Consider the following 16,289-nt stretch of genomic DNA (forward strand, 5'->3'; position numbering starts at 1 on the left):
TGGCTAAATAGTGCCCCCTAATGAGGAAATGTTTCCTTGCACTATTAAGAGGTCAAAACAATTAAAACTTTAGGTTTTCATCTCTTTAATCGTCATTTAAAGTAAGTGATAAAAACATAATCCAACCAAGAAAAAATGTTTCCAAGAACAGTAGTTTGTGCAGTGGAATAGTAATACTTAAGGCACAACTTCATTGAGGAAATGATCCACAATGAGAACTACTTACGTCCTTAATTCCTCCAAAGTCTGATTCCTCTTGAAATCTGTTGTCCACACTTTACAATCTACGCTACAAAGATATGTCTATTTACATCAGAAACTACAGGAACGTTACATCCTGAACACTCCGAAGTGGGTCTTCTTTGTTGGTGCATTGAGCGCTGCGCTGAGGCTTAGTCCCAGAACCAGACGAGTGTCTGCAGGGTCAATGATCCCATCATCCCACAATCTGTAAAATTAAAGAATATTACATTGGTGGCCAGATCTCAAACATGCACAACGGTTATTTATTTTCTAATTCAGTCAAACTCAATATGATACCAATTCCTTAAAATAATTTTCTCAAAAATCGAGTGATGCCCCCACCTATTAATTTTTATCTAAATTACCAGTTTTAAAGATACTGAATAACTATAATTGCCGTTAGCAATTATAGTTATTCATAGCCAAAACTTGAATCTTACAGAACAACGAAGTCCAGACTTTCCCTCAGGCTGAGCCAATACCAGTCAATCAGTCTGAACCAAATGTTCTTAATCCTATTGATCTACACATAGTGCTTACTGCGAAGCAGAGAACTGATTTGTGCATTGTTTTTGTTTTTTTTGGTTAGTTTGTTTTTTTTTACAGGGGCTTTGTTAGCATCAGGCAGCCTCAGATTAAAACAAAGCACAAAATGCAAGGCTTGTATGCCTTCATAAAAAAAACATTAAAAGAACAGACATGTTCAAAGGTTATATTAAATCTGCCCATTTTATAACATATGTATTAGTTCAAATAACAAAATCTTTTGATATGCTCCAGTCTCACATGCACACTGATCAATGCCCACAGGACTAAATAAAAAGAAATTGGAAAAAAAGCAACAGGCGGCTTAATGGAAATAAAACAAATTCTTGCGTCACTTCTCACATATTAACAGACTGGCTTGCTTGAGTCCAGGATAAAACAGAATTCCAAGTACTGAAAACATTTCAAAATAAATAAAGAAAAGCAAGGCAGTTCTGTCAAATATCATTATTGCTTCAACAACACCTGTCTTGCCAACATTATTTGAATACCTCGATTTCCAAACAAAAAGAAATAAATGGAGCCATTGTGGAGTACATGGTTCTTTTTCAGTACACTCCTGCCTTATAAATGCGATGTGCCCTGACCAAATCTCACCTGGCACTCGAGTAATATGGACTGCCTTCCTCTTCAAACCGACGGACAATTGGTTCCTTCATGGCTGCCTCTTGTTCAGCTGTGAACTGTGAATAAATTGTGAGAACAGAACAGGGCAATGAAGGCCCCGGCTGGAGGCATTTTAAAGGTTGGTCTGAATTATTGAAGGTGAAGATGAAATGTAAAGCTGAAAGCACACAGCCTTTCATTTGTCATGAACGCTGGTCTTGTCCGCTTGGAAATACTGAGCCAATTCTTCTAGAGAAAAAAAATAAAATAATGAAAAACCCTGAGCATACGCAACAGCTTCCCACTGCTTTTAGTTTAGCTTCAAGGATGAGAGGGGCAAGCTGTGGATCTGAAAAACTTTCAAACAAAACATTCAACTAAACTTAAAAGATGAAAAAACTTTGTAAAACATGAAAAAAAAAATCTGCTGCTGCACCATCATCTTACAAATTCCCAGTCTTTAGCAAATTGAGATTTTCATCAAAGGTGAATTTCATAACCTTCCGTGTGTGCTGATAATTATGAGCGAGTCTTAGCTGTGGTAAGAGTGCATAATAGTGGCTGGCTGACACCACTAACAATAAAAGAAATTGGGCAACACTTTATTTGATGGGTTGTGAATAAGACTCTCATGACACCGTCATAAACATAACACCTGTCATGAATATTTATGACTGTTGTCATAAAGTGTTATTTGGTAAATCATGACACTTAATACAAAGTTGACATTATTCAAAATGTCTTTGTTATGACAACTTGCCATTAAACAAGAAATCATGATCTGACATAAATTTGTAATATAAGTATTATTGATTAAACTTTAGCTTTAATAACAAAGCTACATAATTTTTAAAGTTTACACTTTATGACAATAGTTATAAATATTCATGATGACTTACTGATGTTCATGACATGTGTTATGTCATGTTTATGACGGTGTCATAATAGTCTTATTCACAACCCATCAAATAAAGTATTACCAAAAATTGGAATTGACACTACTTCATTTCAGGGTTTCCCCCAGTGTTTTATAGGCCTGGTGGCCCGTTATGCTTTACTAGCGCCACCGCCAGGCTATGCCTTTCTTGTTTGTTTTTAGGAAAATAATAAATACATAAATAAATAAATAAATAAATAAATAAATAAATAAATAAATAAATAAATAAATAAATAAATATCTTTTTTTTTCTTAATAGCCGGATTGGAAGCGTCTCTGTTGTTCTGAGCGCTTCACTGGCAGAGCAGATTTGTTCCTAAAATATATGTTTATAGAAGATAGGTTTATTGTTTATGCATTTTAAGCCGGATCAATCACACTGCTGGTGCCTCTGCATGTTACCTAGTGTGCTGCTGCAGCTGGATGTCTAAAGTGTACCTCAGCGCGGATCACGTTGCACCTTCTTTCACTCAAACTGGATGCAGCCTGACCTGTATGGATGTTTACATCAACCCCCTGTGAGGAATTATGATTCTTTCCAGAGTTTTTGATCAAGGTAGGAATTTAAACCCCACTCTAGTTAGTTCTGGTTGTGCAGCTCTATGTGAACCGCAGGAATAACTTGTAGCTCTTCCAGAGGTGCGTTGAGCAAGTGGCGAGAATGATTTATATTTGCGGACAAAGAATTTTGTGCAGCTTATCCATCTCAATACGCTGCCCAGCGCCCGGCTGTTTGTGCTGATAAAGTTTATGTAAGGGTGGGTAATCTGAACAATTTGGTGCGTAAACACAAACGGAAATGTCAAGTTGTCATAGACATTTTTGTCTAGGTTAATGGCAAGTTGTCATAACAAAGACATTTTAAATAATGGCAACTTTGTTTTAAAAGTGTCATGATTTACCAAATGACACTTTATGACAACAGTCATAAATATTCATGAAGACTTACTCATGTTCATGACAGGTGTTATGTCATGTTTATGACGGTGTCATGACAGTCTTATTCACAACCCATCAAATAAAGAGTTGCTGCACATAAACAGTCAGAACCTGACCCAAACCCGTAGGTAGAGAGAGAAGCTACCCTCTTGTTCACCCCAACATACAGGAACCAAGATGGGATACAACAAGTATGCCCACTCCTGCCCAGCGCCTCTCACAAGGGGCCACTCCAGAGTGGGAGAACATCCAACCCCTTTCAAGAAGACTGGCTCCAGAACCAGAGCCATGCACTGAAGTGAGTCCGACTATTTCTAGCAGGAACTTCTCAATCTCACACCCACAGGTAGTGACTAATAGGCTCTCTTCGGGCTGAGTCCGGCCGGGCTCCATGGGTTAAAGCCCAGCCACCAGGCGCTCGCCAACATGACCCACCTCCAGACCTGGCTCCAGGGTGGGACCTCATCTACGGGCGAGTACAACCACCGTTTCCAATGATCATATTCATCATAAGGAATCTTTGGGCTGCACTTGGTCTGGTTCCTCACCTAGGACCTGTCTGCATTGGGTGGCCCAACCAGAGCATGAAGCACCGACAGCACAACTCCTAGGATCACTGGGTCACTAACTAAAGACCTACAGAAAAATCACACAGTTCCTTTTATTTTTAATAAAACCTGTTTTTTTAATACTAAACAAACCAGATTTAACAAGTTTGGGCTTCTTCAGGGTACAGACTGAATAAGTCTAAATGTGTTAAATCCTCTTGTTTATGTTTGGTATAAAAAGAAAAACAGGATTTATCAAAGAAAAAAAAAAGGTAAATGGACTGAACTTATGACATGCCTTGCTAGTCACGTTAACCACTCAAAGCACTTCACATTGCAGTCATATTTACACCAACATGCAGGTCGGTGGGCACCAGGGGGCTAAGTGCCCCCCCCCAGGGGCAACTCAACATGTGGCTGAGGAAGCTGGAATCAAACTTACAACCTTCTGGTCACAAGACGACCACTCTACCGACAGAGCCACAGTCGCCCTAAAATGCCACCGCATGATCCTTTTGCTAATCGTTTTTAAAATACGTATTTAAACAGTATAACAAGCTACAATTCAGTGCAATTTAATACAAAAAGTGAGTAGAAAAGGTAAAAATAAAGGACAAGCCTTAAAAACACATGTACAGTGAAAATAAAGAGAAACCATTATAATTACAAGAAGAATTTTAATTCTTAAATCAATATGTCGCTATAAAATTGAGCTGTATGTCGTTGTGGCACTGAGCCGCCTACCACTACATCAGCGAAGGGAAAAGGGCCAACGTACGGCTAATTCAATAAATTTTACAAATTTAACAATAATACTGCACATATGTTTGTAGTTTCTTAAACTTTTTGGGGGGCAATTTACAGTGACCAACTGACCTGACCTACATGTTTTAGGAGATGTGGGGGGGCAACCGGAGCACCCGGAGAAAACCCACGCAAACACGGGGAGAACATGCAAACTCCACACAGATCGTCTTGTGAAGATGCAGCGCTAACCGCTGCATCACCGTGCTGCCCATGTTTTTTCCAATTGGGTTGGGAAGGGATCTAATTTTATAGTTTGTCAATGGGGGAAAAAACTTTGCCTATTTAAATTTCCTCTTGGGGCCATGCGACTCTCCTCTTGGCAGCAGACAACTCTGAGTCTTCTTCTTCCTCTTGGAGAGTCGCATGACGCCCCATACACAATCTTTCACATGGAAGACTGGAACAACTGACCTGACCTGGAACAACTGGTTGGTTCCAGTCCTCGGTTCCTCTCTTGCACGTTTTTCTTCTTCTCCAAATATCAAAATCATTATTAGATCGGTTCTTGACTGTCTTCACTCTTTTTTCTTTTTGGTTTCTTCAATCTGAGAGTGTTTCGTATCTTTTTCCAAACTGAAAATTTTGATTTTTTCTTTTTACTATCCTGCATGGTTTGTGTAACTGGATTGTCCAAAACCTCCAGGATTGTTTCTGCAGCGATCTCGGTTTCTTCCATGGATTCCGGATCCTTGGAACAACCTGATAAGGTTTCTCCTGAGATTTCCTTCTCGGAAGAAACCTCTCGACTTAAAACTTTAACCGTGTCGGCTTGGCTCTGTGAGTCTTCTTCCTCCTTCTCTTGGAAAACTGTGATGCGCTTCTGATCTTTCTCAGTTCTCAGAGTTTCGGGCAGCAATAGATCTTTTGTTCTTTCCAACTCATCTTTAACACAACTTATGTCCTGTTGGTATTCTTCAGCTTGTTGTTTGAGTTCAGTTACATCAGTTTCGTACCGACAGTTTAGTTCCTGGTACAAACCTTTCACGTAATCCAACTCAGCCTGCGCATCCTTTTCCTTCTCTTGCAAGGATATTATCACATTTGTTATGTTTTCATGAAGGACGGCATCTGTAGCTCTGATGTCGTCGAGAAGCGCCATATTCTCCTCTGTTTTCTGCAGATGAGCTTTTCTCTCCTGGTCTATCTGCAGCTGAAGATTTTCTACTTGCTGTTGTAGCACAGAATGGTTTCTTTTATGGATAAGCTCCTCGTCTTTCATTTTTCTGTTTGAAAGAGCAGTTTCCTCCTTAATCTTCTGCTGATATGTTTTAACCTGCTGCTGTAATTCCATAATTTCTGTTTCATACCTACTTTTTAGCTGCTTGTGTGAAATGTGAACCTGATCTAGTTCATTGAGCATGCACTTCTCCCTTTTTTGTAGTATTGTGATCTGTCTTGACATTTTTTGGAATAGCTCCTCCTTGTCAGCTCTCAGGTTGTTGATGAGCTGCAGATTCTCATTCGCTCTTTCCAAGTTGGCCTCTCTCTCATGGCTCACCTCCTGCCGATATGTGTCCATGTCTTGTTTCAGTCCAAAAACATCACTTTCATACTTCCAGATGAGTTCATTGTATGAAAATTTCATCTGATTCAATTCTTTCAGCAAAAGTTTCTCGCCGTCTTGCAGGACTGCGATCTTTTGTGACATTTCTTGAAAAATATCATACCGTCTGGCTCTCAAATTCTCCAGGAGCCGTTGTTCCTCACTAAGCCTCGCTTCACAAAACTTGTGTGTCTTGGCCTCCTGCCTCACCAGAGCGATGTCTGCTTCATACTTAGAGCGCAGCTCCTCAAAGGAAGTCTGGAGTTCGTCCAGTTCTTCTTGGAGGGCCTTATTTTTCTGTCTCTCAGCCAGTATTTCAGACTCAAATGCTTCCTGGTTGAGGAGGTGGACCACCTTTAATTCCTCAAAGTTTTGTTGCAAGACCGTCTTCTTGTATTTCACAATATTGCAAACCTTGGAAGCAATAATAGCAGCGTTAAGGACTTCTGGATCAATAAACTTCTCTACTCTCTCAACTTCCCTTGTTGCCTCTTTGCTCTTATTGATATACAGTTCTTTGAGAGCTTTCTGCCCTTTTAACTGGAATTTTGTCTCGGCCAGTTCTGCCTCCAGGTGGGCCAGTTTGTGGTCGTCTTCAAACCTTCTGAATCTCTCCATTTCCAGAAGGGAGCTCAGTCGTTGGATTTCCCTGTGTAAGGCACTCGGATCCGCAGGAGGGAACCGGCCTTCGGGGTTTTGCTGGACTCCCCTTCTTGTGGAGTGATGGGGCCCCATCACTCCACTCGGGTATCTCGACGTACAATGAGACATTTTTTCCTAAATACAATTACTAAAATCGTAGATCGATTCCAAAGAGCTTTGCGTACTTCTGAACTGGTCAGTGATATTGCAAGCAATGAAAGATGTGCAGAATTGTGTTACATATATACAGTTGATGACATCACAGGCTGCTTCACCAGTGACATCACAGACCTCATTGCCAGTGACTAACAGAATCTTCCTTCGCTGGTGGTGTGACATCATTCCACCACCAACTATCTCACTCTTTATTCTTGTTTACATTCAAAATAGTCCATGATTTACTTGTTTTTATTCCATATATCAGGGGCATCAAACTCATTTCCATTTTAGGCCAGATCAAAAATCTGAATGTACTTAAAGGGCCTCTTGTGCCAGAACAAAATGATAAAAACAATTAAATTGTTAAAATATCAATAAATAGGTGTTTCAGCATTCAATAAGTGTTTCTTAAAATAGCATAATATTGAACATATTTTCACACTAATCACTCCATCCAGGATATTGTGATAGTTTTTGTGGTTTTCTGCAATCAACATCACAGATTTTGTGGTGCTAGTTTAGAAATATTTATAAGGAATATTTACTATAATTGCGCTAATATATGATGTTAAATGTGACATTTTATTAATCGCTCTATCGGTCACGGACTATAACTCGACATCAAGTAAGGCTGAGACAGCAGTTATTTGTGAAAAACTGGAGTAGAGGCACCAGCAGCAGTGTGATTGGTCCTCGCTCCTGGCTTTGTGGCCGTTTAAATGCATCAACTACAAACCATCTTTAAGGAATAACTCTGCTCTGCCAGTGAAACGCTCAACGCAACAGAGACGCTTGCAGTCCAGCTTATTTAATAGTAATTTTATAAAGTTAAACGATTTGTTTTTATTTATTTATTTATTATGTTGATATTGTATATTATTATTATTTTTCTAAAAATAAAAATAAGCAAAGCTTAGCCTGGTGGGGTTGGGGGAAGTAAAGCCTAGCAGGTTATAATCCACTCTCTTACTGAAGTTTCTTGTAACGTGACAAAACGCAGTTAAATTCAAAGTAAGTTAATATTTTAGTGAGTTTAATCAGTTTCAGCAAAACGTCTGACATGCATTTGTTCTTCACCCAGGTTCAACTAAGAGTCAGAGCTATAAAAGAACTTCACAAAATACAATCTACAGTTTAGTGTGCTTTCTTTTTTCCTTTTTTTCGTTCAGATGGCTTACACATTAAATTGCCAGTTTCCACGGCACAGCTGTGTCATTGTGAAGCAATTAATGCACTGTTAATACACCTATAACAGCAAACCTGAGACAATTTAATTACAGCCACTTAATGTCTGCACTGTTCTGGATAAGGCATCACAGTTTCACTTAACACTGATATAATTTTATTCTGCTGTGATTTACCATCACTGGAAGAAATGTGCCTTTCATAATGTTTATTCTTTTGGCAGCAAATCAACCACAGGCAATTTATGGCTGCACAGAGAAGGGCAGATTTATGTCAAGGTATTACCTCCTTTCCTTCACGTGTCCTCTGATCTTTAGTGATGGTGGCCAGGACTGTGGCCGCCTGCTCACCTCCCATCACAGAGATTCTTGAATTGGGCCACATGTAGAGGAATCGGGGGCTGTGAGGGGGGAAAAAAAAAAATTTAATTGGGGTCTTTTTAGTAAAATAATACCCTGAGTCATCACAAAATTGTTTATTTGCAAATATGTGAAACATGTTAAAACCTGATTAAAAGCACAAAAATAGGTTATCCTTAGTTACATTTTCTAATTGTTGTTGAATGGTGTATATAACTACGGTAGTTGCTAATCTGCAAGATCACGGTCTGTCCAGTTTTCCTGAATGTAACACTTGAAAGCAGATGGTGTTTGTGATTAGCACTATGGCTAATGCTGCTAAATGTCACAAAAAAATGTAGTTTGTGATGAAAACAAAACTTAACTTCATCCACAACAGCTACATAGCAATTACTTTGATAAAAAGCAATACTTTATTCCATACACAGACCCCCCACAGAAACAACTTGTTTGTAGTATCTTGATGACTTTAACAGAGCATCTCAATGCCTTTCTAAATTATTTTTTCTGCATTAAACAACAAACATCATTAAGCTAAATATTGGTTTAGAGAGCATAAATAAATGGTGCTTATATAACTCCATTTAAAAGAGAATCAAAAGACCTCATTGACATTAAACGTAGAAAATGTTGATATGTTTTGGACATATACTAAATAATAAAAAACAAATCTAGATGAAGTTCTTATTGCATGAAATACAAGTTTAACAAACAGCTGATATTTTAAATGCCTTGTCTTAATTAAAACATTGCATTAAGTGTATTTTATGCATTTTAGATTAAAATAGTATTCAATTCCCAAGAAGTTTTTTTTTTTTTTAATTAATAAAAAAAAAACAACTGGTGTTGTGAAATCAGCATCCCAAATCCAGCATTACATTGCAGTAAAAATTTATAAAAATAACATAACAATTTCAGATTGAAAGGAAATGTGTTTGAGGACATGTTAGGCGGGTTTTAGTCTGTTCCGTCATTCAGAAGCTGGAAACAGCTGCTGGCTGCCACAGTAATTACAGTTAGAGTGGTTTCTCCCTTGTTAAATTTTTACGCTGCTACTGTAAGACATTAGACGAGTGTTTTACAGTGCCACTACATTTTCAAAACCAAAAGACTTGAGTTCTAGAGTTGTGTCGGAGTCAATTTCCATGACAACAGACTGCTGTGAGGAGGCACCAACCCATGCTGCACTGAGCTGCCTCTGGTCGGTGTGAAGTACCAAATGGGAAACGGTGGAGGCTTAATGGAAACATATTTTCTGAGCTGATAATGTGGAACGATGGTGCAAAAGGGTTTCTGAAAATAAGTATACAACAAAAACAGCCCGTTTACTCTAATTTAGAGTATGCTGTTCTCATCCTACCAACCTGACATCAGAAATCAGCTGGTGTCAAATCAAATCATCCTGCACTGACGTGCAGTCATTAGTTAATTGAAATTTCAGCATCTTGTGCAATTAGACTGAAATAACAACAACAGTCTGGGCAGCGGACAATGTTACCGAGTGAAGAGGTGTCATAATGAATTATTCTCAGTTTCAGTGATCTTTAGAAAGTGAAAGCGGTGCAATATAAGAACGCACATCATGTACATGTCAGCAGTTCAATCATGCTGTTGTTTTGCCTTTGTAGTAAAATATTGGTGAAACCATGTTTAACACCAACTAATCTCCACCAAGCCCAGAGTGATGTTGGTTTGTTTGTGGCTCTATTTTGTTAGCTGAAGATGCTTGGGCAGAACAAAAAGCTGGAAGTGGATCCATGAACATTCAGCAGTGTGAGACCTGCTAAATAACATTTATTTAGCAGGTCTAGTTGGTTTAGTTGGAAGAGTTGCTTCATGGCTCATTTTCTTCATGTGATGTTTGTGGTCCTCTTGGTAACAAGGAACAAGTTTTCTTCAGTAGTGTACTTCATTTTAAATTTGATTTGGTTTGATTTTGGTTTTTGATTCATAAAACTTTTCTTTTTGGATGACTATTTATTGTCTTCAAGATTTAGTTGTGATCTATTATTGAGTTTACTAAAAAAATAAATTTCGCATTACATTTTTGTTTCTGATCTTCATTAATCTTTTGTATTGATTCTAAAAAAATATTTTTGTTTAAATCTCAATCGTCCAAGAATTGTACATGAAGGTCAACACAAAAGCAACGCATCTTTATGATGGGAAAAATGTTACATAAAGCCCACTGTGTAAGTAGAATGTCAATGATTGCTGATAAACCTACTTATCAGATATGAAATTATATTTCTATAATGTCCAGTTATCTTACTTTTTTCTTGATGGTTTTCTAAAGATAAAATAATTATCAGCTAGGTACAACATTAACAATAAATAAATAAGAAAACATTAATGTCTTGTCAAATACAGAAAATAATAAAGCAAACCACAACTGTGGCAAAAACTTAGATGACTGAAAATGTCTTTGGCCTTTAAGTGATTCTAAGAGGAAGGTCTTTGGTTCATAAGAAAGGAACATTTCCACTTATATGTAAATGAGGCATTGTGAATATGAAACCAGTACAAGAAAGGGAAAATGTTTTAAGGTTTTTGCTACTGTATTAAATCACCAACAGCAAGAGACTCCTTTATACCTGTACGCTCTTCCACACATGCCGTAATTGCCTGCACCATAGGAGCCTCCGATGATAACTGTCATCTTTGGCACATTGGCACAGGCAACAGCAGTGACCATCTTAGCTCCATCTTTGGCAATACCTCCTGCTTCATACTCTCTTCCCACCATGAACCCTTAGGACAAAGGAAAAGAAAGAAGAATGGTTCGCCACTGCAAAACAGCACATCGATATTCCAAAAGAGGAGGAAAAATTTGCACCAACCTGTTATATTTTGAAGGAAGATCAGAGGAATGTTTCTTTGGCAGCATAATTCGATGAAATGGGTTCCCTGAATAGAAATCAATTTTTTTAGTTATTACTAACAGTAGAGCTGCCAAGAGGTAAAATCTCAGCTATGTATCTTCATTACATTAAGATAAAAGTCTTGGCATCTCAAGGGACAAATAAGTACAAAGGTCTCAAAAAAGATGCTGCATCAAATATAACGGTACGTCTCAAGCGATAAATAAAGTCCAAGAATTGATGGGTACACAAAGAATTATTTTCAGGTATTATCTGAGCAATAGCCCTTCTAAAACTGACCAGTCTGCATCACAACCCCCTTTATTAAAGATTAAGACACATCTTTCTACTCACAATTTCAGACATTTCCAGACTGAAAAGTTTCTTCTCTCCCCCTACTTATCATTTTTTAACAATTATTACATATAGACGGATGTATAGATGATGAATGGAGGGATGGAAAGATGAATAAATAGGTGGACTAATTGGGGGATGGGTTAACCAGACAGACGAATGGACACGAAGGCGGTGCATCTTGCATTTACTTAGTAGTTTGCTTGAAATCGCACAAAATAATCCAGAAAGTTCCCTGAAAACTCAGCTACTAGCATCACTTTTAAGTTAATATTCTTCTATATTTGACATATAAATAGCTCAAACTGAAAAAAGCTGCACTAGTAAGGAAGTGCTTTGGTTCAGAATTTACTAGTATTCAGTCGGTTCAAATCAAGAATTAAAGGCTAAATCAAAACACAGAAGAGTGAGAAGCTCCTTAAGAGCCAAACAAAATATAGGCTGCGCTGCCATAATTTTAAGCACTAATGCTTTATTTAGGGTAATGCTTTTAAGGACTTAATTTGGTGAGGGAGATTTCCATGCATTAAAAATTGCAAACAACTTGTCAAAAGGAATAAAAAGCAGGCAATTAGAAGCAGTTATGTGGCAAGTCTTTGCCTAAGATCATCTTTCTATCGACCTTCTCTTTCTTTGCACAAATACCTGACAGATATGCTTTTCAATCACCCAACACCTTGTATAATTGAAGCCCAGGCCTGTTTAAAGCAATGACAGAGTGTCTCATAAATGAATCTTGAAAACCAGGTGATGTATTGATTTTTGTTGAATATGCTCTCCAAGCATGCCTTCTCCACACGAAGCACTGCCGGCCCTTTTTTGACAGTAATTACTCTGATGAGACAGCCTGTCTCGAGGAGACCAGAGAGAAAGAAATAGAATCAAGAAAATCTTTTTTTTTCCCCCAAGTAAAGCCTGTAATCTAATTTAAAACCTGTTTGAAAATACACATTGGAGTATTATAACAGATTTGACTCATCTTTTTTTAATCCTGCCGTGAAGTTCAGCTCTGCTCAAAGCAAATTGGCTTGCAAGTTAACTGAATCATGCAAAATGACAATTATGATTGTCCTGTGGTTTCAAACTCTAATGCTATTATAATAGCCTTTTTAGAGGACTTATTGGAAGACAAGTGGAATTTAAAAGGTTACTTTATGAGCGAAACTCTGCAGCTCAACAGTGAAGGGTCAATGCAAAGCACTTATGAATGCCAAAGCTTCTGAAATACAAGAGAAATATACTGGCATTCTTTGTGAGCAACGAATCTCCGAGGTCATCCTGAACCACTTCAGGATTTTGCTTTAAGTCCTTGACATTTTCAGGGTGCATAAATGTTATATTGCTCTTTCTTCAAGGTGACACTCATATTATTTTTTTAGTTCCAAAGGACAAGTACCTTTTTTGCAGACTCTGAAAACAGGACTCCATTGTTGCCAATGATTCCAACAGGGTATCCAAAGATTCTTGAGAAGCCTACAAAAGGCACAAATTGGATATTGAAAGGTGAGGCTGACAGCAAAACAAACAAACAAAAAAAAAACCTGTACTGTAGAAATTGAAAACAATACCAGCCTGTATACCTGTAACAAGCGTGTCTCCATAAAATGCCTTGAACTCATCAAATTTACTGCCGTCCACAATTCTGGCAATAACCTGCAAACGAATGAACGTGTCAGCTCATAGAGGTGTGTAACGAAATGTCAGAAAACAAGGCCCTGAGGCAGAAAACCGAGCTGCATTGGGCAATAATGTCACAAATTTTACGTAACCTGCTTTATTAAAGTGATTTGGCTGCAAGCTGTGTTGGGCTGCATGTTCCTGATAAAAAACAAGAGCCCTGTAAATAAAAAGGAGCAGCTGGTTGTTCCCGATACCTAACCAGACCTCCAATGCTGCTCTACACCACAGACGCTGCAGCATTGCTTGAGTTAACAATAATTTCTGCTCCTGAGTCTACATCAAGTATCAGAGCCTCAGGAGAGGCCAGAGAAAACAGTATGACTGATACCAAGCAGCCATAATAAACTGAAAACCACCTGAACATGACATCTCAACATCTGAGCCTTTAAAGCCATGTCTGTGTGGCTTTGTGAAGCTTAAGTTTAGTGCTGAAATGAGTAATCAGATTACTTGTAATGAATCAATTTTTGAAATAACTAATACAGTAATCAAATAATTTTTAACTGCAGAATACAGACTAGTAATTAAGCCAAAACTTTACAAAAATGTATACAATTTGCAGTTAAGACAAATAAATATGTTCTACCCAGAACTCCTCAAGTAAAAGAAATAGTTTTACTCAGTTCAAGTTCTGTAAAAAAAAAACAAGAACATTTTTTTTTATGTATTCCAACATTGTATAAAAAGGCTTAAGTGGTTAAACAAGAAATCTACAGAATGTGCCAAGTTGTTTTTATCATACTAATTGTCAGAATAAAGAATAGAATAATTGATTTCTAAAATAATCGTTAATTGCAGCCCTATTTAAGTTTAAATACATACTAGTGTGTGGTGGTTATAATTTATTTTATTCCTTCCCTTTAATTAAATTGAAATCTATTCTGACTTAAGTCATATCTAATTAGCATTCGGAGAGGAGCTCAGGAATGATTTTTACTTCATTATGTATTCCCATGTAAGGGCTCAAAAACAAAGAAAACCAATCACACAGTCAAACGCCTGAAAGATAAATCATCACGTCAAAGATCCTCTTTTCTAAAGTGCAGTGTGAAACATTAAGTTCACCCCCCTTGATTAGGTTTGACAAGTAGCCGGGCAATTACCTCTCTGACATCAAAGTTGCGTTTCAAGTTATCTCCAACTATCCCATAAAGCTCATCTGAGGGAAAAAGCGGGGCTTCGGTGGGTTCTACAGTAACCTGAAAAAAATAAAATAGACACAGATGTAACAGGCAGTTCAGGCACAATTAGGTGGCCGTAATTAGCAATTAGACTAATCATTGGATTGACCTCAATGTTCTTCCTGTAGTTGAGACTTCGGACCGTCTTCCGAGCTAAATGGAGTGCGTGGTTATCATCTAAAGCGTAGTGGTCTGTCACGCCAGATTTTCTGTGAAATTGGAAGCAAATCAATCACAATGGAGCCATTATAGAATATAAATCAGTGGTTTAGAAATGATCATGAAGACGGCAGCAGGTGAAATACACCGTCGTCTATGCAATCCGATTTGTTTTAGCTATCAATTTCAATCAGGGACAGAACAGAACAGTAACACTAAGCTGAAATTAGAAATTGCATCTCTGGAATATGTGCAGTGGCTAAAACAATGTTAACTAATGTAACTGAAAATGCTGCAGTCATACTTGCAGTGCAGATCAGCACCACCAAGATCTTCTGCAGATACTTCTTCCCCAGTGGCAGCTTTCACCTGAAAAAGAAGGAAGTGTTCAGAAAATTAATCAACCACAGAAATGCTTTCCATCCTTTTATGCAGCCAACATGCCAATTTCATAAATTAAGAGATTTTAAGTTATCAAAAACACTTTGGATCCTCTTTTAGAGTTTTTTTTTATATATAATTTGCACATACGTTAGTTATCTTCTCTCCCATCACTATTTGATACTTTTTCAGTATTTTGGGACAGGATCTTTAATCCATCTTGTCCATCTAAGTAAAATTACTTACAGTAATTGTATATAATCTACAAATAGTCCCCAAGAAAACATGGTTATGCAACTCTAATGTGTAATATCAATTCACAAGAGGTTGCTCAGAGTTATTTTGGATAATAATCTGTCACATCTTATAAGATTCAACTGAATCAAACACAGATCAGAATAACAATTAATGGAAATTAGTGGTTTAATATTAAAAAGCAATCAACAAATAATATTCAATTAAATCTAACTTTTAGGACTCTGGTGGTTATCTCATTACCAAGACAATACTTCACTCCCCAGAAAATCAGACTGACGGGTACAAAGTGAATAATCCAGTAGGAGGTAGTATAAAGGTTTGAACTACCCCAGAGCGTATTAGCAGCATTTATTTGCTCCATTCAGTCTTCTAACTCAAAAAGCAAACAGTGCCAAGGTCACGCTTCCAGAGGCATGCCCAACAGATGCCGAATATATGGGCAACTTGCACAACGCTGCATTCATTATGACTCCTATAACACAGCAGGTGTTAAAGTTACTGAGAGAAAAGAAAAACAATTTCCTCACAGCGTGCTTCAGGTCTTAACAGATGAAGTGTCATTTTTCCACAACTGCACAACAACGCCACACTATCAGACTGGAAAACATTCAGGATGCTTTAAGGGCACAGGCACAGATAGGAAAGGACATCTTCTTAAAGGTTTCACTTAAAAGTCTTTGTTTTTTTTTTTTTTTTTGAACTTAGATTTTTAATAATTTTTTTCCAGCAGAGCAAAGTACAATCATACTTCAGTGGTACATAATACAAATGTTGACAATATGATGTTTTCCATACAATAAACATCTTGGAATAACAATTTACAGCTACAGCATGTTTATAGACTCATCACTGTACACCATTTAAATAAGAATGGACTCTGGAAGAGAAAACCAAACGACAT

At 37.6% G+C, this 16,289-nt stretch overlaps 1 protein-coding gene across 1 annotated transcript in view; it reads right to left on the reverse strand.

The window, feature by feature from the left end:
* Positions 1-68: 68 nt before the first annotated feature.
* mccc2 (methylcrotonyl-CoA carboxylase subunit 2) overlaps positions 69-16,289 on the reverse strand; it is a 27,253-nt gene continuing 11,032 nt past the window's right edge. Inside the window, exons 8-17 of the mRNA XM_008418054.2 lie at positions 15,054-15,118; positions 14,700-14,799; positions 14,513-14,608; positions 13,310-13,382; positions 13,126-13,202; positions 11,355-11,421; positions 11,109-11,265; positions 8,441-8,555; positions 1,387-1,472; positions 69-448 (exon numbers count right to left, since the gene is read on the reverse strand). Of these exons, the coding sequence (XP_008416276.1) occupies positions 331-448; positions 1,387-1,472; positions 8,441-8,555; positions 11,109-11,265; positions 11,355-11,421; positions 13,126-13,202; positions 13,310-13,382; positions 14,513-14,608; positions 14,700-14,799; positions 15,054-15,118 (954 nt within the window). The 3' untranslated portion in view covers positions 69-330. The remainder of the gene's footprint in view (positions 449-1,386; positions 1,473-8,440; positions 8,556-11,108; positions 11,266-11,354; positions 11,422-13,125; positions 13,203-13,309; positions 13,383-14,512; positions 14,609-14,699; positions 14,800-15,053; positions 15,119-16,289) is intronic.

Source organism: Poecilia reticulata, linkage group LG9, assembly GCF_000633615.1.
Source record: "Poecilia reticulata strain Guanapo linkage group LG9, Guppy_female_1.0+MT, whole genome shotgun sequence".
In the NCBI taxonomy this organism is placed as follows: domain Eukaryota; kingdom Metazoa; phylum Chordata; class Actinopteri; order Cyprinodontiformes; family Poeciliidae; genus Poecilia; species Poecilia reticulata.